The sequence below is a fragment of the Antechinus flavipes genome, chromosome 1 (assembly GCF_016432865.1).
Source record: "Antechinus flavipes isolate AdamAnt ecotype Samford, QLD, Australia chromosome 1, AdamAnt_v2, whole genome shotgun sequence".
In the NCBI taxonomy this organism is placed as follows: domain Eukaryota; kingdom Metazoa; phylum Chordata; class Mammalia; order Dasyuromorphia; family Dasyuridae; genus Antechinus; species Antechinus flavipes.
In genome coordinates, this window is record NC_067398.1 from 84,688,879 (window position 1) to 84,713,525 (window position 24,647).

Sequence of the window (24,647 nt, forward strand, 5' to 3'; positions counted from 1 at the left end):
TGCTTTATATCAAGTCCTTTTATTCTGTTATCACAGAAATACCTTGTAGGGGCAATATCTCATACTGAGTCACAATACAGAAGGCGGTACATTGAAATACTACGAGTTCTCACAGGGCGCAGCAGGACAGACACACAATTTACAATGTTCAGATAGAGGACTTAGGTCATTGCACTTACAACTGTAAACTTGTTGGTTTGACTTTGTACAACCCCTCCCACCCCCACCCCGGCCCCATCAACAACAACAAAAACCCTCACCCCAAAATGGAATAGCCCGAGAAAGGCGAGGAAGCCCTCGGGTGAAAGGGGCTGAGGAAAACCATAAGAACTCTACAGATGACTCCTATACCTTGGGAAAGGAGAGGAGAGAGAAGACCTGAGGGAAGAGAGAAGGGAAGGTCGGAGGGAAGGCAGAAGAGGTATGGGTTTCAATCCCAAGGGCTAAATGAGACAGTCTCTCTCCCTCAAACACACTCTCCTCACTCTCCTGTACACACACACACACACACACACACACACACACACACCCATTAAAGTATTGGCTTTCTCTTTTTGTACATCAAAGCAAAAGGTGTGCTGGCGCTGGGAAGCGGGCCCCCAACACGAGTTTTTGAGTTTTGTTCTTTGCCACACGAGGTTTACACACTATACAATGTATTTACATGCCAGGAATGGAGAGGGAAGGTCTTGGTGACCCCAAGAGAGACTCCGGGGTGGGGCAGGGCTCGGGAGGATGTCGGACTGTATGCACTTGTCAAGCCAGCGGCTCCCTGGGAAATACTGGCCATTCTGGGGATGCCTGAAGGGGAGGTCACTGCTTTGGAGACGCTGGGGGCTCCAGAGCTAACTGGATATCTTCAAATCCTCACCTTTAGTTTGGTTCTAAATGTTCTTAAGCAATCAGATAGCCTGCCCTTCAAGGGCAGCAACTGAGCAGAGAAGCTCACATTGTCTCCCTCTCTGAGGCAGTGCAGAGTGAATATATCTATATACACACACATACACGCACACAGGCATATAATATATATATATTACTAGATTGGAAGTCAGGGACCCTGGGTCTTAGTTCCAAGTCTGCCACCAACTGACTTCATGTTTTCAGGTCACATGTCAGTTCTCTCAGCCTCAGTTTACCAATTTGCAACACGGAGTTGGTTCAGAGGATTATTAAAGCCCCTTCCAGATCTAAAGCTGTGATTGCCTCTGGAGTTGGAGAGAGGTCAAAAGGGAGAAGATATTGATGAAAGGGCTGTGGTGAGCATGTGTGCTTTCCAAGAGGAAGCTGCCTGATGGAGGTAACCTCCAGGACTGTCAAAGGCAAAGTATGGAGAGTGTGCTAGCTTTCTGCTGGTGGACAGAGCCCCCAGGACAAATAAAGTATGTGTGGAAGCCCCCTGCACCTCTCCCCACTAAGCAGAAAAGATCCAGAGCCCTCCCTCCCCCTTGTTTTCCCTACCCCCTCTACGGGCCATCTCTAGTGCTCTTGGCTCCATGTGGTGAGCTCTCCCGTGGGCCTGGGGTCTTCGAAGGACTTAGCAATCTACAGTTGTGCTGAGCACTTCCATCCCAAGTGTCCAAAGTCCAAAGTGGACGTCCCTTATCATGGCCACAGAAAGGGCTCTAATTGGGGACCAGAGAGGTCTCTGGAGGCATCGAGGAGCTCAGGAAGCTCTCAGAAAGTTCGGGGGAGAGACTAACTTCACACATGGTCCGGCTGGATGAGGACGCTAAGTCAGAGGGCAAGGACTTATCACAGAAAGGAGCCCTCTGCTCGTACCTTGAAGTGTGGTCCGGTCAAGTACCTGAACCCCTCTGCCTCGGCTTTCTCATCAGGAAAGCAGGGAGTGACACTTCCTCTCCCCTCCTTTACACACACAATTAGAAAAGATCATACATACAAGGTGAGCTGAGCTCCTCCGAAGAGGCCGTGTCAGCGAGAGGTATTGTTACAAATGGGATATTTGTGAACACGCACATAGTCAGCGCTTAATAAATGCTTATTTCATTCCATCACATTCCATAGTTCAATGAGGAGAATCAAGTAAAAGGCAGTTGCCATTGCAAATAGCAGTCTCCAACAGTAGGGCAGGCCATCTAACAAGAACGCTGGCTGGTCAATATACAGACCAGGAAGTGCTTGCCACATGAGTCACTTGCATATTATCCTAAGGCCATCAAGGACCATCTTGTCTATCTCTGGTGAGAATGAAGATATGGCGAAAGCAGGGCCCTTTCCCCATTGCCTTCCCTCACCTCATAATGTTTCATTCACTCCCATTAAGAAGTAGTCTTTTCTCAGGCTTTTGTCCCTGCTAACTTGGGGCTTAGGAAGGTCCCTTCCACTTAAATGGCAGCTAAGAAGCCTAGCCCTGTGAGATGAGTTAAACTCTGGAAGTTCTTGGGATAACCCACCAAGACTTTTCTGGACACAGAGGGACCTCTTCTTGGAGAAAACTAGAACAAAATGAGGCTCCAGGCAAGGGGGATGGAGTCTCTGACAGAAAAATGACACAGAGAGGTCTCCCCTCCTGACTCCTAGACCTGTCGAGAAAAATGGGAATCCTTAAGAAATACATGGTACCTGAACCCAAACAGCTCTGGAAAAAGGCTAGGCTATGGGCTCAATGCCTTTGATGTGCCCAGGCCCACTGGGAACTTCCCAAGGCATGGTGGAAGTCAGTGATACCTTAGATATGGTGGTGTAGGGAAGGAAAAAGCTTGGCACCTCACCAGTCCAGAAACTCTCACGTGTCCCAGACAGGTAGTTTGCATGTCCCTTGCCAATCAGTCTTTGTTTCATTCCCAAAGGTCGGCAACTCCTACACTGGTCTTCAGAAATGTCTAGGATTATTCATCCCTGCCCCCCATTCTGGGCCCTTTTTCTTTCTACAGTCTTTGAAAGTTTTTTTTTTTTTTTTTAATCTTTAAAGTTCCTAGAAAATCTCTCTTTGATCAAAACTAAGAAAGGAAGCCTCCAATTCTTTTTTTTTTCCCCTGAGGAAATTGGGGTTAAATGACTTGCCCAGAGTCACACAGCTAGGAAGTGTTAAGTGTCTGAGGCAAGATTTGAACTCAGGTACTCCTGACTTCAGGGCTGGTGCTCTGATTCCTGAGTCCTAGCCCTTCCTCTAGGTAAAAAACATCAATCTTTGATTTTGTACTCACTTGAGCGTCTTAGCTGCTCCGTTCCCTTTCAGGAATGGCACGCTTTACTCAGAGGACTGAGCAGCACAGGTAAAACCAAAGTATAACAAACAAGCAATAAAACAACCTTTTAACTTTTAATCCAGAGCCTATGGGTATCCAATCCATCTCTTGAAAAATGGGCTTCCAGGCCTCCCCAAAGCCCCGGGCCAACATAGCTGTGTTGGGCTTTGAGTTTCACAGAGGCTGAGGGCTCCAGTTGACCCTGAACAGACCAGTTTTCTAAGCCCTGGACACAATCCTTCAGGCCAAGAGAAGTAAGGTAATCTAATTTAAAGACAGAAATTCTATAGCAGACATCTGAGACTGCTCAAACTCGCTTCTGAAATTTTTTTAAAAGTCTCCTCCATTTCAAGGCTCTGCTACAGACACTGGGGATATGGTCCGTGTGTGGAGGGGTGATAGCAGGGGTCTTTAGGAAGACTGGTCAAGTGAGAAGGGTAGTGACTATGGAATCTGAGGACTCATAGCCCACCGTTACTATTTACTTCCTGGGTGACTTTGGTCAGGTTATTGCCTACTCTCTCTGGCCCTCAGCCGACACATCTTACTTTAAAAGGGGAAGGGAAGGGTTGGGTCAGATTTTTCTCAAAGGCCTTTTCCCATTCTAACTCCTCTGATCTGGAAGGAAATTGGGGGGAGGGAGTCCCCTGTCCACGCCAGGACGTGGGGTCTGTGGGAAGGGGCACAGGTCAGCCTGAGGGGGGAGGGCACAGGACCTCTCTCTCTCCTCTCTCCAGACTAGAGGCACCTCTCCCGTTAGCACGGACAGTCCTTCTGTAACAAGTGCATATGCCGACAAGAAGCATCTGAGTATAGGCGAGGGACTGAGGCAAAAAGAACCCCGAGCAAAGTACGGCAAGCATTTAAAGTAGATGAATTCGTGCAAAGAGGTAGCAAGCCATGCTCTACTCTAGGACAGGAGACAGTAACAGCAGCATGGTCACCCTTTGGCAACGACGCGTCCTTCATGTGGGTCGAACATGCCACAAATTGAAAACTTCACACACACAGGTGTTAGCTAGAAACATATCCATCCAGTTTCTCCATAGCACATTTGCAATTAAATTCTTATACATAACATTTAGTTTGTTAAATATTAACAGGTGTAGTGTGTTCTGTTTTTTTAAATTTTTTTTTGTTTTTTTTTTTGTTTTTTGTATTTCATTGCATAGAACGTTAGAAATGAGACTTGTTGCTGTTGCTCAGGTTGAAGGGAAGCTCCAATGTATGGGACCATCGGGTAGGTTGTCTGGAACACTGTTGAGGCGAGAGCGGCTGGTGACAACCAGGACACCCCCACCCTGGGCTCACTGGTTGCTGACTGTGGCTCCCTCTCGCTTCCCATCTCAGAGGTTCTAGGAACTTCACAATGGCAACTCAAACCACATGGGCTTCCTTTTTTTTTTGTTTTGTTTTGTTTTTGTTTTTTTTGTTTTTAAATTTCTGAGCACGCCCACCGGTAATGGCTTAAGAAGGACTTGAATTGCACAGTAAGAGGAAGGAGAATGGCAGAGGCGACCTCTCCTGATGTCATCCCACCTCCTCGTGGGGCTCTTGTAGCCTACTGCACTCTATTGCTTCTACAGAGGACACCCCGTGATTACCAGGTACAGAGAAAAGGAGGAAGGAGTTAAAAAAAGAAAAGTGTGTTGGGGAGATAGGGAAGAGGAGGAAAGAAAAATGAAAGAAAAATGCTTATGAGGTATACAAGTAAATAAAATTGGAATGGTTAAGGCTGCTTTTGAAATAAAAAGAAATCTTCAGGCATAGGCAAAATAAGGAGATGGTTGTTATGAAAGCTTTGCCACTTGGATGTCTCACAATGGCTTGGTGATGGCTTCAAGGTGGCTGGCAGACACGCTTGGACTGCCACCATCTGTCTGGGGAAAAGCCAGCCAGTGCACATGCTGCCTTGCAGAGTCCTATGGCCTCGTATTTCAATAATGAAACAGTGTTAGGTCCTAGTGTTTTTTTTTTTTTTTAAAGTTCTCTATATCCCACAGGTCCCTCGCTGCACACGTTCCATCACCAATGACAGGGTGCCCGCAGAGGGAGCTGTGGGGCCAACTGGAATGTGAAGGAAATGGAGCACTCGGCTCCCAGCCCTCAACTCAAAGCCCATCTCCAAGGCTGTGGAAAAACCTTTGAAGGCCCCGGAGTGAAGAAGTCCCAGTCGGCATGAGCTGGAACTCTGTGTATAACCCTGAAGGAAAGGCCCCTGGGTCCTGCTCAAGGCTCCACTTGGCAAGGGGGAACGCTGGGCAGGGGCACTGCCTTTGGAGGTTCAAGAGTCTTCTCCAAGGGCAAAGTGGCAACCCCAAGCTTCTGGACAGTCCCAACCAGGACCTTTGGCAAGTTTTCCTCAAGAAAAGTCTCCTCAAGAATGACTGCGGCTTGTTGTAGCCACTGCTCACCAGAGGGGACGAGGAGTCACTATAGACATTGTCTTTGGAGAGCAGTTCTGAGGGAGACACTGCTTGGGGGGGCTTCCGGGCAGATGCCTCACTCTGGTGGCTCCAGCTGGAAAAGTATCCACTGTGTCCTGTTTTGTCACTGAGCCTAGGGTTTGCCATGAGTTCAGATGCTTGGAAGAGAAAAAGGAAAAGGGAAGAAGGAAGGAAGGAAGGAAGGAAGGAAGGAAGGAAGGAAGGAAGGAAGGAAGGAAGGAAGGAAGGAAGGAAGGAAGGAAGGAAGGAAGGAAGGAAAGAAGGAAGGGAGGGAGGGAGGAAGGAAGAAAGGAAGGAAGGAAGGAAAGAAGGAAGGAGAGTTGGTTATTTTGGTAAGAACAGTGGATGGCTATTTTTCATTCATGCCAATCTTTTTGCTCCCTTATACACCAGTTCCCATCATGCACTGCTCCGCTGTCTCCAAGAATTGCATTAACTTAAGATTCCCAAATTTATAACAGAAATGAAAAGAAAAAGAGAAGAATTAGTCCCTTCTAGAAAGATCAGAAATTGCAGAGGAACCAGGTAGTTAGTTCAAGCCCTTGTGGGTGAAAACTCCTTCTATGAAACTACCTCCCTACAAACCCTTGCTGGTAATGAGCACCACTTTGTACAGTATCTGAGAAGGAAGGGATCCCAAGGGGTCACTCTTTTGGCCTAACACTGATTAGGTTTCCATCTACTGCTCACAGATATGATAAGATTGATTTTCTGGTTCAGAAAAGATAGTACTTGGGGTTGAGAGGATTTGCTGCTAGAGGCTGCCCCAATTGCTCTTGGGCCCTGGTATTTCCCAGGTAAATAGTAGGTTATTTGTAACAGGTTGAGTGTTCTCATCCAGGGTTTACTGCTCCAGGTCTCACTGAAAGGCTGTGAGGGCAGAAAGGCAGTGTTTCCCATATCATCCAGCCCCATGTCCAAGGACAGCTTCCTTACCCTCAAACACATTAAGTGGAGGTGTGTGTCTCACGCATCCATCATCACTGCCCCCAGGTCCACCTTACCCCCCTAGCACTGCTACCACTTCCGTCCTCTGTATCAAAAACTGGCAATCCACAAGGGGCAGAGAAGAAAGAAAGGAGATCAAGAGACACTGAGAACCTTTTTATGCCTTGGATGTGTCAGAAACGTCCCTGATCCCAAGAGGAGCCAGGAACCCCAAAGCGTGATCATGTTGGAACCCTTCTCAGGAAACTGGGGCAGAGGCTGACTCTGTGCTGGGCAGACTGTCCTCTGAAAAATACCCGGTGCTTCCAGTGCCAAATACCCGGGAGAATGCCGGAGGAAAATGGTTAAATTAAATTTTCAGCATGAGCATTTACACCTCAGAAATTGGCAAATGCTACAAATCAGGATTCAATTTATTGTTGCATTGATTTTCTAGACGAGAAAGACGGACAAAATCCAAAGGAAACTTAAGAACATTATGGGTACTTGAAAAAATTCAGGGAACCTATTATTAAACATTTTACTAGCATACACTAGTCCTATGGTCAGTCAGTGCTGCATGTCAGATGGCCCACAGATATAGGCCTGAGCCCGACTCAGGGAAGCCTAGGAATTCTGGCAGGTGGAAAGGCCAGGGAGGCAGAGCCCGTCCCAGGCCAGGCTGTCCTCTCTGTCCCCTTCTTATACTCTTCCACTGTGGCAAGAACTTTCTACTAAATCTCAGAGGAAACTGCTTCCTGGGTGCCGGCTGGTTTCTTCTGTCATTCCATAACCAGTAGAAGTCAGATCTCTCCAGATTCCAGAGGCCCTCCCACCTAGTGTACTCCTCAGCTGCCTTCCCTGTCAGAAAACCTGCCAGAATGCTTAGACTCCACTGAGACATCCTGAACTCAAGCCGCTTTGGGGACTGGATTGGTGCAAAAATGCTTTTGGTATGGCTGCCTGACTTATATCATAAAATATTGAACATATGTTATACATAAATGTGATATATGTATATGCATATGTATGCAGGAGTGTGTGGCAAAATATTTAATAACCAGTTCTTGGGATAAGGGATGGGGAAAGGGCCTTTGCTTTCTATGCTGGGGAGGCTTTACTTGGTGAATTGATTCTTGTCCCACCACAGTGGCTCTCTGTGAAACATGGGCAGGTGCAAACCAGAATGGCAGCACAGGCATCCAACCCAGGACCGTGATTTGCCTCTGTGCTCTGGTCTGTGGCTGGTCTATCGCTAGTCTATGCTTCTTCTGTTACTCTCTTTCTCCATCACATTTCCCTTGAGGTGTTCAGCCTGAAAATGTTACTAAAATAACATGCAACAACAAATTCATCACGTGAAACACGACTGCTCTTTTATTTTATACTCAACTAATTCTGCGGCTCATCAGGCATTTCCGGCGTGCCAGGAGGACCTGCCAATTGTGAGTGCCAGACATTCCTGTGGTGGGGTGGAGGAAGCACTGTATTGGGAATGAGGGCAAGGGGCTCAAATCCCAGCTCTGACTGCCTGGGCCATGGGCATGCCCTTCACCTGTGCCCGAATTTCCCTGACTGTAAAATGCCAGACAAGATGACCGCTAAGATTCCTTCCAGCTCTAACTCCTATGAGCTCCATCGTGGGAACTTCCCAAGGCCTTTCCTTGCTCTGGGCCTCCTCCCAGACTCAGGGCTGTGTGGGGTTCTCTGGCCAGAGATGCCTCTTTATCTGGTTTAAGGTGAGGATCATGTGGAAACAGACACTTTCTTCCAGGATCATTCTCAGGAGAACCCCCTTCCTGTCCAGTGTCTGCTGACATTCATCCTGTGGGCTGAATAATTCCAGAGATAGATTGGAAAGGTGTCTCCCACCAGCTGAGTGATGAAGACCTTTGGGTACCACTTCCCCTTGACCTCAAGGAAATAGGGTGCCCATGTCCCAACAAGGCCCCCTCCAAGGACAGAGACACCCTAGTAGGTGGGGTCAGGCAAAGGGGTGGAAGCCAGAGGGCAGGGCCCAGATTGCAGGGGCAGCCTTGGGGGACGCTACCCTTCCTGCTGGGCTGTACCAAGGCTGCCCTGTGTTTCACGGGTGAGTAGTCCATGCCACTGCCAGATGTCAGGCTCCAAGGGCTACTCTCTTCTCTGTGGACTCAGGTGTACATCCCCATGGATTCTGTACCGGAGAAACGCCCAGAGCTGATTGTATTGGGGAGGGAGTGGGAGGCCCTGCCACAAATGCTAGGGATCCCCCCGTCCCAGGGTCCTACAAATCCTCACTGCAAGAGAAAGGTAATGCAGGCAAGTTCAACTAAGCACAAAGGAACTAATAATGAAGAAAGGAAGGAAGGAAAGAAGAGGAAGACGGGAAAAGAGAGAGACCACAGAGAAGCAAGGGGAGGAGGAAGAGGGAACAGAAAAGACATTAAGGAACATGCTTTCATTTATAAGTTGGAGAAAGGTCATACTGCCCAGGCAAGGTGCTGGTATCTAGCATCAAGAACAAAAGGATATTGGTCTCAGTTTCCCCAACTGCCAAATGAAGAGTCTGGGCTAGATGACCCTCCAAGAATCCATCCAGCTTGCTGAATCTGACTTGCATTGTCTACTCCAGGGGCTGTCGGTCATTTGTGAGTCAGACACTATGGGTAGGTTAAGCATGGCATGATGCACTCCTGCTCACTGGCCAACGAGGGCTCAGAACCGGGCACTTGTGCAGAGGCCCCTCCTGGGTGGTGGGGAGCTGGCTCATGGGCATGCAAAACAAAGAAGCTGGCCCTGAAGAAGGACCACCAGGTATTCAAGCTCTCTTAGGAGGGCGCCTTCATTGGCAGTCCCCCATTACATTAGAAGATGTCAGGTTGGATATGTCCTGCCTGACAAACCTAGAACACACACATAACAGGCAGATGGCCCAGCTGCAAAGGCAAAGACTGGCAGAAAGGGGTCATTCCTCATCAAGCCCTCACAGCCACCATGTTCCTTCTTCTACTCCAGGTGTCAGGTAGGACAAAAAACCACATTCAATGGCTGATAAATGACTCAGAGTGAGCAGGGGGGAAGTCAGAGCGAAAGGTGAGGAGCTGAACTCTAAGGAACTCAGCTCCTCACTCTAAGGAACTATCAGAAAGAGATGGCCTTGGATCAGAAGCCTAGGATCCTGGCTCTGGCACTGATTAGTCATATGTCCAGTATCAAGAGGAAACCTCTGGGTATGAGACATAACCATTCTATGCCTAGTTTCCTTCTCTTGTTAAACGAGGGGGTGGGCAAGATGACCCCTGAGATCCCTTCTAGTTTTGCCATTCTATGATTCTAAAAAATGGGGTGTGTGAGGGAACAAATCAATTAACTAGCACCAGTTAGCTCCCATCCCCTCCCTTAACCCTACAGACTGGGTAGAATAAGGAATACTTTATTTTCTACTGCACCACTTTACCTCATCTATGGATTCAGGGTAATTGACTTCTATATTTTCCTTCCGTTTCTTTTTCTTCTCTTACTGCTAACGTTTACATTTCTAGTCCGATAGTGACTAATAGTGGTGACAATGGACATTCTTGTTTCACACCTGATCTTATTGGGAAGGCTTGTAGCTTCTCCCCATTGCATATAATGCTTGCTGATGATTTTACAGGATGCTTATTATTTTAAGATAAACTCCATTTATTCCCAGTGCTCTCTAATGGTTTTAATAGGAATGGATACTGTATTTTGTCAAAAGATTTTTCTGCATCTATTGAGATAATCATATGATTTCTGTTAGGTCTGTTATTGATACGGTCAATTATGTTGATACCACTTCTACAATTTTCATTCCAACATCTGTCTTTTTATGATCCAAGGTCTCATAGCTCAGGATTATTATAATTCCCTAAGGATACTTCTTCAGGTGTAGGGCTAGGAAAAGGAGAAGATGAAGAGAGATAGCAGGCCACAAGAACAATGAGAGGAGAGAGGTGTAGGAAGGAGCATAGGATCCTTCATCCAAAATAGAAGGTCCAGCAGATCAGGAACATCCCTCGTAGTTTTAGAGGGAAATGATACTATTTAGCCCTGAGACATTGGGACTTTAGCTTCAAGAGCTGTTTCCCCATACATCACTGCTTCTATCACAATCCTGCCTGCTTAATATATTATGGTTGGTGAGAAATTCTCCAGGGAGAGCCATTTTTCCCTTGAGCTCTGGGTATGTATTCTCCAGCCCCTTATGACATTTGAAGGCTTCTCTACATTATATGGCAACTCATTCCCCAAATTTCAGTCATTTCTTCAGTTATTATTTATTCTATTGTATTCAAAGCACACTTATTAAGTACCTACTCTGTGAAAGACACTGGTTGCTCATGAAGTCCATTTTACCCATCCCTGTTGGGCAGTACCAGTTCGGTGGCTCCACCTCAAATCTCTTTTGTCTTTGTCAGGTCATATTGGTCCAAGATGGATGGCTTTCTGTGCTTTGTGCTTGTCTGGCCTTCTTGGGGGTAGGATCTATCCCATTGTCTACCTTTATATCTCAAGTGCTGAACTCAGGGTCTTGCTCCTAGAAGGTGCTTAATATGTGTTTATTGATGAAGCAATTCTGTGACCGCAGAGACTCATGGGAATGAGAACATGCTCAAGGAGAAAAACAGCTCCAAATTTAAAAAAAACCCTAAAACTCAGCTCCAATCTATGGACCTTATTCAATGGAAAAATGGAAAAGACTTGAATGTGACTCAGCTGCTAAGTACATGTGACTTCAGGCAAGTCATTGAGTCTCTCCAAGCCTCATTTGTAAAAGGAAAGTGTTGGACTAGAAAATATCTAAGATCCCTTCCTACTCAAAATAAATCTAGGCCACTGTGATTCCCTGTACCCCAAGACCTCAGGCAGTGTACTTACTGTTATACGCAGAGTCCTAGGCTGTGGTGAAATCCATTAGTTTCTTCATAGGTTTTTCCACAGGAATGACTTTATCTCCATTCATCTTCCAAAATATCTTTGGGAGAGTTAAAGAGTAAGGGATCAGGAAGAACCCAGAATCAGAGGAAGAAGCAGATCAGAAATAACCCGGTGGAAAGAAAGGGAGCATAGTCAGGCCAAGAAGAGATAAAAGAAGAGAGACAGGGAGGTCAGAGACAAAGAAAGGGAAGAGGAAAGGCAATTAGAATCATTGTAGCTTCTAGGTGCCGTGTTGACTATAGAACTTGAGGAAACAGGATGGACGACTGCCTGTTCAACAGCCTAGAGCTTTCACAATGGAGATCTCTCTTTTTTGGTTGGATCCTTTTTTCTTGGGGCCAGGGCTGGGGGCTTTGAAAATCTGGGTTATTGGGGATGGCTGCGAGCCCAATCGGATGTTGAATAGTGACTACATTTCTTGAATACAGACATTAGCCTCTTCCACAGATGCTTCTGATAGTCCGATGTGTAAGAGGTGTCTGTGTGGGGCCAATGCAGGGCTCTGGAAGGCTTCCCCTAGCTTCTTCCCCTCTCCTCTGGGCAGGAGAGTGGAGTCCATTTTCTGCTGGTCAGACAGGCTTGTCCTACCAGACAGGACGAGACCTGGAGCAGAAAAGGGCTGTATTGGACTAGGAACTCGTCTCCCCAGATTACTGAGGCCTAACTTGGGCCAAAACCTAGCGGGGAGAGGAGGGTAGGATATCCTCAAATCGGGTTCTTCCTCTCTAGGGGACAATTCCAGTCACCCTCCAGGGGTATCTACTCACCCCACAGCACAGGATCACCAGAATGAAGAAAATTTCTTTCCAAAAGCAGACACAGCTGTGAAATACAAAGAAAAGAGGAGCTTTGGGGAGGTGAATCTGACTCTCTGGGGAGCCTCTGGGGGCACCAAGCAGTCATGGAAAACTGCTTCTCTCAGAAGGGATGAGGCTCCTTAGCCTTCCCTTCTGTGTAACTCAACCATCCCTGCACAACAGCCCGATTCCTCTTCCAGCTCTCTCCCAGGCTCTCTCCCCACTCCCTCTTTCTCAGCTTGGGTTCACATAATTCATCCAGCATTTGCCCAATATCCTTTCTCAGCCTGACTATCCTATTCCTACAGGCTTGGCCTTTTACCCCTGGAGTATGCACATGTACACACATACATACGTTCTGTCCAAGATGGGGGCTGCAGCTGGAAGGGAAGTATGTTCTACTTTCTTAGCTAGCAGGCCCTCACATCCTACTTTTTACTGTTGGGGCTAGAACCAGACCATCTAAATGTGGGACTGTGAGGGGAGGAGGCAGAGGGGAGATGCAGATTTGAGCTAGCCTTTTTGGGCCCTAACATTCTGAATCTGGTGGGCCATGGTGCAGTTGGAGAATCCCAGACCCACTGCCAGAGACCCAGTGGATTTTGGTGATGACAGAAAAAGCACCCCTAAGTCTCAGGACCAACTAGGAAAACTGCAATGAAATGAAGGCTGAAGCTTGGGTCTTCTATCTCTAAGTCCTGGAAGGTGGAATTAGACTATTAAGTATGTCTTTGAGAGTCCAGGCTATACCTTCCGTCAATTTGCCTGCTTGTTCTGCTGCCCCTCCAGGGAGGATTTTGGAGAACACACTTTCTCCATCAGCCCCAGGCTGACCCGTGGGAGCTCCTGATGCTGGTGGGACTCCTCCAGGCTTTGCTCCCACTTTTGCACCTACGGAAGAAATCCAAAATCTCAGTTGATGACAAACCATCCACTGGCCTCTGGTGGAGGACCACAACATCAGTAGCATGCCTGGATACCCTGCACAGGCCATATGGTCTTAGCTTTCCCTTTTCCCTCCTTGAGACAGGGAGGCTCCTCGGATATTAGAGATAACCCTTACGAAGGGCTCTGTGTTTCCAAACCTGACCAGATGGGGAGATGAGGATATGGAATATGATGACAGAAAAAAAGGAGGTGAATAGGAGGGGGAAAAGAAAAGGATGGAGGAGGAAGAGGAGAAAGAAGATAAGGGAGAGAACAATGAAAGAAAACCAAAATGTGAGGAGAAAATGGGGAGGTGAGGAGAGGAGGAAAGAGATTAGGAAGGAGCACACTCCTGAATCCCACCCGGGTAAAGCTTCCAGACAGTACTTTAGGATTCTTGCCCTGTGCTACTTTCTGTAGTGGCAGCCTGGTCTGCTTATGGTCCCCTCCAACCCTGGGCTCGAGACGGACAAGGAGATGCCCAAGGACAGGAGGGTTTGTGCTCTGGTCACACAGAGAGAAGTGGGTCAGGTTCGGGTCAGAGACGGCGTTGCCTGGGGCTGCCCAAGTCTCACCTGCAGTGGTAGCCCCTTGTGGCTGGGCTCTCCCCGGCTGCTGCTGCTGCTGCTGCACTTTGGCTGGGGGTTTGGAGCTGTCCAGCTGCTCGGCTTTCAGCTGCAAGATCAATGGGCCCCTTGGTTAGGACACATCCTTTCTCTCCCTCCCTTTCCTCCCATCCCCTGGTCATTTAGGCCTGGACTCCGCCCAGAGCTCAGGAGCAGACCTTCACCCCAGGAGTGGTCAGTGAAGAGAAAAGGGGCAAGGACGGACCCCCCTCTGAATTCTAGTGCAGTGGTTCTCTCAGGAAAAGATGGAGGCTGAGAGGGAACTACACAGGCATTAATAGGACAAGGTGGGACAATTAATTCCTAAGGTAGAGAGTAGGAAAGCCTACTAGGGCAGGGCCCAGGATGGCTGAGGTTGGCCTGGACTCCTGGGAAAAGCCCAAGAAGTAGCTTGGTAAGTCCATTCCCCCCCAGGCCGGAGAAGTTAAAGAAGCCCTGGGTCTACCTTTATGGTAGATTCTGCTGAGGAAACCTGTCAGAACCACCCAGTCTGGGTCATAAGCCCAATGGGACCTTAGTTTTCAACAGGGACGTTCAAATGGAGCCTGTTTAAAATGTGGGGTTCTCTCTGGGGCCTCACTTTTCCCATTTATGATCTCATGGGGGTAGGACTACCGAGCTTTTAGGGGCTCTCCAGCTCTAAATCTTATGAAGATGATGTAATAATGTCTCTGGGCCTGTTTCTTGAACTGTGAAAGGCAAGAACAAAACTGTGATCTCTTAAGTCTCTTCCAGCTCTAGTCTATGGGTGTCTATGCTTTGGGCTTTGAAGTTCCCTCCCTCATAGGAGAGAGCTTAAGCCAAGGGTCAGAGGCACACTGATCCCGAAGGCACTTGAAAGTGGTTCACAGCGTATGGCTTTCACAGCAAGCAGAAGTTGTTTTGTGTCCAGTTCACACTGGGCCTCCTCCAACTCATCCTGCCCTTGCCTACCAGCAAGACGGCGCTCTCTCGGCCAGATGGCTTGTCTTTGTGGCCCCATGTTAAGAAGCAGGCTTCCTCAAGGCTTCTGAAGTTGCTCCCCTGGGAAAGGGGCTTCCCCAGGCGCTATTAGGTTAATCACCTGGGATGCTGGACTGTCTCTCCCATCCAACTTCCCCTAGACCCTGAGGACACCTACCACTGGCCTCCACTTCCCGGGACTCCAATGGCTGTGCAGACCCTGCCCCGCTGCCGGTTGGCTGTACCTGGCAGCCAGCTTGGAGGGAGGGGAGAGATGGAGGACCCACCCACCCCGAGTCATACTCACTGGGCCTGCAGGCTGGGTACCCGCCGATGGGGGATGGCCCGGCCCTGGCTTGCCGGCCTGCTGAGCGGCCTGGGGCTGTTGGCCCCGGGAGGAAGGCTGTCCCAGGATCCCCTGCTGCTGCTGATGCCGGGCTTGGGACGGCATCTGCTGCATCTGAGATGGAGCCGGTTGCGGCCCGTGGCCCGTCGGCTGCTGCTGTGGCGGGGCCTGGCGGGACTGCTGCTGCCGGGAGGACTGCGGAGGCAGCTGCTGCTGGGAAGGCCCTGCCTGAGGCTGCCTGGTCTGCTGCGGCTGCGGGTGGGCCAGAGGCTCGGCCTTGGATGGCTGGGCCGAGGGGCCGGACTGCATGGGCCGCTGAGCCTTTTTGGGCTCCGAGGGATGGTGGTAGGCCGCTGACTGGCGGGATGGCTGCGAGTATTCCGACTGAGAGCTGGGGTAGGACGGCTGCCCCCTGGGGTCGGCCTGCTGTGCCTTCTTCTGGGAAGACGGCTGGGAGTGTGGTCTGCCCTCGTGGCGGCCCGAGTCTCGGGGGTGTGGCTTTGAGCTCCTCCGAGAAGGCTCCTCGCCCTGGTGGCGTGAGGAGGAAGGCCCCGCCGAGTGCCGGCCATAGTCCCCGTGGTGCCGATGCTCTTTGGAAGAATGGCGGCCCTGCGGTCCTTCGTCGTGCGGCCACAGGTCCTCCTCGGGGGGCTCGTCGTAGTCATGGTAAGTGTGTTTGACAGGGGGTCTTTTCTGGGAAGAGGAAGAGTGGCCCCCATGATGTCGGAGCCTCTCTGAACGGGATTCTCGGGGCTTATCAAACCAGTCCGTCTCCTCCTGACCCAAGTGATAAGCTTCAGAAACCAAAAACAGATCACAGTCAATCTCTCGCTCGGGCACCGGGAACGGAGGCCAGGCTGAAGCCATGCAATGAAACGAAAGAACGCAAGCAGCTCACCACATGCAGAAAAGAAAAGCCAGCGCCCGCCCGCCCCAGCCTCGGCCCCCCCGCAGAGACCCCCGGAGGACACGGGACGCACACGGACGCGATGCCGGCCGCGCCGACAGTGGGACGAGAGCTCTGAGCATGCGCTGTCAGAAATCACCAAGGGGAGCCGTTACCTTCACTGTCGGAAACCACACAGTGGGAATCGTCCAGGTTGTAGCCCTCCTCGTGCTTGTACGAGTGTGTCCGTGGCACGTCCTTGATGTGTTCCTGGACGTCGGGCAGGGAGTGACTGGAGCAGAACGGGGAGCAGCCGTCGCCGGCGCCGGGAGGGAGCGGCCCCCCCGAGGAGCGGCCCCCTCCCACAGACCTTCCCAGAGGACTGATGGGGCTCTCCTCCTCAGAGGCCTGGCTGCGCATGGGGGGCCGCCCCCGGCTCTGGGACATGCTCAGGGACGACGGCTTGGAGCTGCCCTTCGGGAGCCTCTCCATGCCGTCCCGCTCGCGCTCGTAGGCCTTGGCCCGGGCGCTCATGTCGTGGCTGGCCTTGTCGCTGCCGTAGCCGGCCCTGGACCTGCCGCCGTAGGCTCGGTCCTCGTCCTCCATCGGGTCCCTGCTGGACACCCCGTAGTATTTCTGCTGCTCATACACGTTCTTCTTAAGGCCGTAGGTGATCTCGTCTTGAAACTTCTTCCCTCGGGAGGACATGCTGCTGCTGACGGAGGGCGCAGAGGGGTAGGAGGCCAGGTCGGACTCCACATCTTTGGCCTCTTCTATCGGGGAGAACTTAGAGATCTTCTGCTCCATGCCCTGCTTGCGGTGCTTGCTGCGCTTGGACGAGATGACGGCCGGGGCCAGGCTCTTGGAGGAGTGCTTGGGCCCTGCCAGGCCGGAGCCGTGCTTCTCGGGCCGAGAGGAGTGCCGATAGTCGCTGTCCCCGTAGTAGTAGGAGGAGCCCCCGGCGCTGCCCGAAATCCTCCCCTCGCTCTCTGAGCTCCGGTGATAGCTGCTCTTCCCTCGGTGGTCAGAGCCATGGTGATCATATACATCCTCCTCAGACTCTTCCTCCCCTTTGGAGTAGCAGCAGGGACCCCCGGGGCCCTCGGGCTCTCCCAGGTCGCTCTTGTCCTTCAGGTGGCGCCCGTTCATGCTTGGGGGCCGCGGCTCCGGCTTCTGGCCCTCCCCGGCCGAGGGCGCGCTGTCTTTGGTCAGCTCACTGATGTCGTCGATCATCACGTAGTTCCGAGGAATGTTCTGCTCCAGGTTGGTGTACAGAGATTCGGAAGAGTAAGGGGGCCCGGGGCTCTGGCTCACGCCGCTTCGGTCCCCGGGTCGGGGGGGCTCCGGAGCCTTGTACTGGTCGTAGCTGCTGGTCACCGCCGGCGCACTGTACGTGGGCTCCGAAGGGGCCGAAGACATTGCCGTTGGGGGGGCGGCAATCACTTCATAGTTTGTAGGGACCTTCTGTTCCAAGTCAGCGAGTGAGGTCTGCCTTGGCTTCTGATGGGCGGCGTGACTATCGGCTGGCTCCGGGAAGAGGGCGTTTTGAGGGGCAGGGTGGGGAATTTGGCCTGGGTAAGTGGTCTGGGGCTGGTAGTGGGGAGCGGGACGGAAGTTCTGCTGGCCCTGGAGACCATGTTCAGGAGGGTAGCCTGTACTTGGAGGGAAAGCAGGTGCTGGGTATGTGCTCTGAGCTGGGTAGGCAGGTACCTGGGTGGGCTGGAAGGCATTGGGAGGAGGGCCGGCGCTACCCACGGGGTACTGGGGAGGCTGGAAGCGACTGTGCTGGAAGGCTGGGGGGGCGGGGGGAGGACCCTGTCCCGGCGGGTACTGATAAGGAGGGTAGGAGGAGGCCGAGGTGTACTGAGCAGCTGAAAAGTCAGGATACTGATTGGTCAGAGCTGTGCTGGGTCTCACGTGGACGGCCCCGCTCTCGTAGCCCGTGAGTCGCAAGTTGTTGAGTTCGCTATCCGACATGTAGTCGCGGTTTTCCCCAAGGCACCGGAGATAGGGGTAGTCCCGGCCAACGCGTTCCTTCATCAGGGACCCCTTCCTCTGAGTGATCCCCAACTCCAGGTACTTCAGCTTAGCGTCGATCTCCTTCTCCTCCTCATCCAGCTCGGCCTGCTTCTTCCTCAGCTTGGTGGACTCGTGCTCCACCAGCTTGAGGTCGCGGTCCAGCTCCTTGAGCAGGCTGGCTTTGGTCACCTGGACGGGGGGCCCCGCCAGGCCCTTCTGCAGGAGGCTAGCCATGTACATCTGGGAATGCGCCTGGCTTGGGAGGGGCATGTGAGCCTCCTCTGGAGGGGGGCTGGGCAGCGTCCGCTTCACCTTTCGAATGAGGGTGTTGGCCTGAAATGCTGACATCTAAGGAGCAAAGGAAAGAGGTCCAGAGGTGAGAACTGAGAGGGTTTATGCGCCAGAGATAGAAACATTAGAATGATCTTCGTCATTATCATGTTGATCCTTAATAAACACTCAGCCCTAAGAAAGGCTTTCCTCATCCATCAGAGGCAAGAAGGGGTCTGGGGGGAACAGTGCTCTGAATGAGGGAAGACCAGGCTCTATTCCCAGCTTAGTCTCTGACTTAAAGAAAGTCCTGACCCATTTCTGGGGCCCAGTTTTCCCATCTATAAATTGAAGTTGAACTAAAGATCTTCCAGCTTCCATCCCTTAAGACTAAAAAACATCATTCTCGTGTCATACCTATGAGGTGCAAGTTTTATCACTCCCACTTTACGGATGGACAAGCTAAGGTTTAGAGAAAAGGTACTCGTTTGGGGTGGTCTAACTGATAAGTGGCGGTAATGTTATGCAGAATTTGTTCTCCCTCTACGACCATTAAACTGCATTGCCTCCACAAGTTTACACGGCTGAGCTGGGCTGGTCACTAAGTGCCAGCGAACTCTCCTTTCTGAGCTGGTCATAAAGAGGATGACCACGCTACACGAGCCAAAGGGAGGAGGCCTGGGCCAGAAAAGAAGTGAGCGAGAGGCAGGGCTCCATGTGCTCTTGGGAGAATTTCCGTCCATAGTGGTTCCCAGAGAGGGGGAGACTTGAGGATGAGATCTCAGACAAGGGAACTTCGGGCCCATCCCGTCGCTGCCCGCACAGGGCAAGCGCTGCCAGGAGAGCTCCGGGCCGAGTCGCCCAGTCAGCTGCTGTGTGAGGAGCTGTACCTGCAGAACCTCACAGCCCTGACTGCAACAACGAGGGGCAGAGAATCGGGGCCATTCGGAGCGCCGTAATCGGCACGTGATGTCTACATGGGGCTGGTGGGAAACCTAAGTCAAGATATCTCTGCTGGTGCAGAAGGCCGCCTCCCTCCTCTCTTCCAGAGCTTGGTCCCCTGGGGACCACTATCCCTAAACCAAACTTCCATGGTGGCCAGCACATCAGCGGCCCTGATCACTGGGGTGAAATTCTCTCCTAGATTGGTGTTCAGGTGACCCAGATTATAATGAAAAGCCAATGAGTATCTCCTTGGCATGGAAACAGACACGAGAGGGAAGGAAGAGGGCAAACTGAGTAAGAGGGATGGGAGGTGCTGCCAGACACGTGGCCCTAAGCTCTGTTCCCCCCGTTGCCTTGGTGATAGGGGGTTGGGGGGTAAGAGAAGGAAGGGGCTACATGCCGAATGCCAGGTCTTTTTTTGCACCAGCTGGTAATGCCATCTATTCCTCCCACCTGCTCCCTGAGTCACTGCAGAGCTAGGTACCACCCTCCCCCAACCCCAAGCACAGTCCCAAGGGTGATCACCCCAATTTATCATCCCCTACTGATGGCTCTGGTCCCAGAAAGGGTCCTTTTCCCAATCTGTGAACTCAAATGTCAACTTCCCTTGGGCTGTGGTCAGGCTAAGCAAGGCAGAGTATGGGGGCCCTAGATAGGCTGTCACTGTCTCAAAAGGAGGTATGAGTGGGAAGGAGATGGAGGAGACATCTGCTGAAGATTTTTCACCATATGGAACTGGGGGAAAAATGCACCATGATTACAGAGATAAAATGTGTACCATTTTCAAAGTGAGAAGGCAAAAAGTAGGATTTGCTGCTTTCAGCCGCAGGCAGGGACCCTTGGCCAGATTTCTCTTGGACTTCCTTGCTTGGAAATGCTGTTTGAGCTCCCAGCCTCTTTGAGGGAGGCCAACTAGGAGGGGAGAAGAGTCTCCACCTTTAGCTGTTTTTCCACCCACTCTGTCCTTCTTTCCTGCCATTTCAGAGGAAAAGCTAAACATCCCTTTTGTTTTCCAAGTCTGTGTGCCTTTGAGGGAATGTCAGAACTCGGCACTGACATTATGGCAGCAGCCAGGAAAAAGACTGAAAGAAATAAAGTACAATAGAGAGAAGTTCAGGAACTTAGTCCTTTAAGCCAGGGATGAGAGATCAATAAGGCTAATGAGTAAAAGTGAATAAAAGAGCAAATGAGTAAAAGAGGATGAACTATCTAGGCTAAGGGCAAGGATTTCCACAAATGAGTTTCCAGAGCTTCCTAGCTATGGAAAATGGAAACAGAAATACTCCAATGACAAAGAAAAGAAACTGCTGCCCCAAGATAAGGATGTGGATGCACAGGGAGCTCCCTTATTCAATCCCCAATTTAAAACATGTTTAGGAAGAGTAGGGGAATGAAGGATGACTCTAAAAGCACAACATAGTCCAATAAAAATATTGTCACTAATAAGATACTAAAGCTCAAGATGAGTTGAGGCTAGTAAGGAATATTAATATGAGAAAAAGAAAAAGGAATTTCTTCCTTCTTCCCTTTTCTCTCTTCTTTCCCTCCCTCCTTCCCTCCTTCATTCCTTCCCTCCCTCTCTTCTTTCTTTTCTCTTTACTTATTTATTTCTTCCTTTCTTCCAGAACAGAATAGAATAAAAGAAGGAGATAGGGCCACTAAATGGTTAATAGGAAACTGAAACCCAAGAGAAATGAGGAGGCAGTAATAAGGTACCTAGGTAATGCCGGTAAATTTAAATCATAGGCCTAAAGTATTGAAAGAAATGGCAGATGTGACTGCTGAGCTGAGGCCAGTGGGCTTTGGAAGATCATGGAGAATGAAACAAGCACCAAAGAATTGGAGAAGAGAAGGGAAGAAAGGGAATAAGTATTTACATAGCACCTACTATGTGCCAAGCACGGTGCTAAGGCTTTTTAACAAATATTATCTCATTTGATTTAGAGAAGGGGAAAATATCCCAATTTTGCAAAAAGGGAAAAGGGTGTCATCTGCAAAAGAGCTTGACTTCAAGCCCTGGCTAAGATTTAAAACCTATTTTTACAGGGAATATATTAACAAAAGCAGAATGGTGTAAGGCAGGGGTGCTTAATCTGTTTCGTGCCTCAGACCCCTTCGGCAGTCTGGTGAGCCTATGGACCTCTTCTCAGAATTGTGATTTTAAATAATTCAAGGAAATGTTCAGTTCCATATAGAAATTAGTGAAAATAAGGATATGCTTTCTTTCCTCATCCAAGTTCATGGATGCCCTTCTATATGTCAAAGGGTCTGTGGGCCCCAGATTAAAAACTCTTGGTGTAGTGGCTATGGTGCCAGGCTGGAACTAAAAAGACCTGGCTTTGTACTATATTTCTGATGCTTACTGGCTGTGTGTCCTGGACAAATTGCTAGTCCTCTCTGTGCCTCACATAACTAGTGATTTCTCTATGAAGTCAGAGAAGAGTGTGATCTGGGTCAGTAGAAAGTTTTTCCCACACTAGGAATTGTCCTTGCTTATAAAATCAGAGATCTTTCTTACACGTATGTATTACTAAAGAAATGGTTAAAGAAAAGGAATTTCTGTCTCAGAGTTTGGGTACAGGTCAAAATAATAGTATTAATAGCATTAGCATTTATTATTATTATTATTAGACCTGAGGTCACTTTTTTTTTTTTTTTACTTTTTTTTTGTGTGTGTGGTGGGGGAGGTGTAAGGCAATCAGAATTAAGTGAGTTGCCTAGGCTCACACAATTAGTAAGTGTTAAATGACTGAGGCCAAATTTGAACTCAGGTCCTCCTGATTCCTGGGCTACTGCTCTATCCACTATGCCATTTAGCTGCCCCTGGAACCTCTTTTGAGGGGCTTGGTCCAATCTCTTTCTGTGTCTTTGGGGACCTTCTCCTCCTAGCATTCTATCTCTCATATGATCTGTTTTTTCCTAAAAATCTGCTTAGGTCTTTCTAGTTCCTTGATTTTTTTTTTTCCCTTGAGGCAACTGGGGGTAATGACTTGTCCAGAGTCACACTAGTAAGTGTAAAGAGTCTGAGGCTGCATTTGAAGTCACATCTTCCTGATTGGGCTGGCTGTGCTCTATCCACTGCACCATCTAGCTGTCTCTAGTCTTCTCAGTTCTAAACAACAACAGACACAAGGACCAAAACACCTTCCTTTGGCTCTGCCAAATCAAGAAGAGGATCATCCTTTATTTTCTCTTCTGGTGAAACTTCAAGAAATAATCACTAACACCTCCTTTCTCTACATCCTCAGCACCTGCTCAACCTCCTGGGATATGGCATCCTTATTCCTCTCTGAAGGCTTCTCTCCAAGGCAACAAAAGACTCCTGAATTTCCAAGTCCAATCAATCGGAAAGTGCTGGATAGTGACCAAAGTATGTTGATGCTGTGGAATTAGAATGGGATAAGGACATGGCCTCTTCTTCTCTTCATCATTGAGGTCTGTGATGATGAAATATTAGAGACACTGGGCCTGCAGTCAGCACTAGACAAGTTCAAATCCCACCTGAAATACTTATTAGCTGTATGATCCTGAGCAAGTCACTTCACCTCTCTGTAAAACAGGAACAATACCCAGTGTTGTTGGGGGTGAGAGAATATTTGTAAAGTGCTTTGCAAACCTTAAAGCACTATGTAAATGCTAGCTATTAATATATTGCCCAGACTCTTCATATACCATTAAGATGTTAGTTCATTTTGTTTTTTTCCCTCCTCTTTCTTTCTTTCTTTTTTTAATATTTTTCTGGTTATACATATATATGAACTTTTAAAAACACATTGCTTTATGAATCATGTTGTTTTTCCTCTTCTTTCTTTTTTAATCTTTGTTCTAAGAGATGGCTTACTACATAAGATAGGAGAAAAAGAAATACTGAGAAATGAAAATGATATCAAAATAAGAAACATAAATGAAAAGAAGATAAAATTAAAAGAAAAACACCACCAATCCAATGGATTTTCCAATGTTCACTTTGATCTTTTGTAGCATTTGAAGCCATAGTTCAATCTCTTTTTGCTACAGTCTCCTCTCTGGGCTTCTTCGACACTGTTTTTCTCTTGATTCTCCTACTTGGCTGACCCCTCCTTTTGTGGCTTGGTTCTTTCTCTCCCCTTGGTGTGCCTATCTTTGGCAGGCCTCTCTACCATCTTCCTTGATGAATTAATCAACACCCACAGCTTTGATTATCACCTCTATGCAGATGACTTCCAAATCTTTATTTACAGGTCAGCCTTCTCCTTTGCACACCAGCTCAACTAATTTTAAATTTAAAATAGTATTGGGATCTTTGGGTTTTACACCGTCTATGTTTCCCTCCCTCTCCTGTCATCCTGAGGACCATCTCTCAAGAAGAGAGAAGGTATGAAGAAAAGAAGAAAAGTTCCATAAAACTAAACTATCTATCAAAAAAGTCTTATATGCAATATATTCCATGTCAGTGCTCCCTCATTTCCACAAAGGAGTGAAGGTGAGAGAGATGGCTTTTCCTATCTCTTCTTTAAAGAGTTAATTAGTCAAAATTAGTCATCATGATTCTGCAGTCATTTTCAGCTGCCTGCTGGACATCTCTACCTACTGCTGTACTAACAGTTCAAAGTCGACATGCTCCAAACAGGGATTGTCATCTTTACTTGGTATTCCTCCAAACTTCCCTCTTTGTGTTGATAACAAAATTAATTAATTTTCTACTTCCTCAGGCTTAAAATCTTGGAGTTCCTTTGACTCTCCCCTTTTCTATATCTTTCTAAAACCAAACAGCTGCTAAGCCCTGTGAATTCTGCCTTTGCAATCTCTCTTGCATTTGACTACTTTTCTCCACTACTTTTCTCCATTTGTGCCATCACCCTAGTCCACGTTCTCTTAATCCAGACTATTGTCTCTTAATCCAGAATATTATAAGAATCTCTTAACTGGTTTTCCTGCCTTGAATCTCTTTTTTCTCCATTCCAACTTTCATTTGATCTGGTCAGGTTGTTCCTCCAAGAAAAGTCCACAGTGTTTTTGATTATATATGTGGCAAGATACTAACTTCTCGGCATTTTCAGCCCTCTGCTAGGTACTCTAGGCTACCTTTTCAGTTCCTTCACATACTCAGTATTCTAGACAAACTGGACCACTAGCTGTCTCTTTACATCCTTCTATGCATTTGCGTAGGTCATTCATCCTCCATGCTTGGAAAATGCTTCTTCATTTCTGCCAAGATCTTTCTTTCTCTTCCTCAGAGGTCTAGCCCAGATATCACCTCTTCCAGAAAGCCCTTCCCAATCCCTTCAACCACAACGATCCTATTTTCTTTAAACTGTCTTCAGGCCTGTTGCTCTCTTATCTCATTTGCTCAGCTCATATAACATTCTATCTAATATCACAC

General features: G+C 48.9%; 1 protein-coding gene across 1 annotated transcript in view; it reads right to left on the minus strand.

The window, feature by feature from the left end:
• Nucleotides 1–24,647, minus strand: part of BSN (bassoon presynaptic cytomatrix protein) — a 232,903-nt gene continuing 208,256 nt past the window's right edge. The window contains exons 6-12 of the mRNA XM_051986526.1: nucleotides 16,228–18,418; nucleotides 15,127–15,959; nucleotides 13,827–13,926; nucleotides 13,075–13,215; nucleotides 12,295–12,349; nucleotides 11,468–11,564; nucleotides 1–5,793 (exon numbers count right to left, since the gene is read on the minus strand). Coding sequence (XP_051842486.1) covers nucleotides 12,309–12,349; nucleotides 13,075–13,215; nucleotides 13,827–13,926; nucleotides 15,127–15,959; nucleotides 16,228–18,418 — 3,306 coding nt within the window. The 3' untranslated portion in view covers nucleotides 1–5,793; nucleotides 11,468–11,564; nucleotides 12,295–12,308. The remainder of the gene's footprint in view (nucleotides 5,794–11,467; nucleotides 11,565–12,294; nucleotides 12,350–13,074; nucleotides 13,216–13,826; nucleotides 13,927–15,126; nucleotides 15,960–16,227; nucleotides 18,419–24,647) is intronic.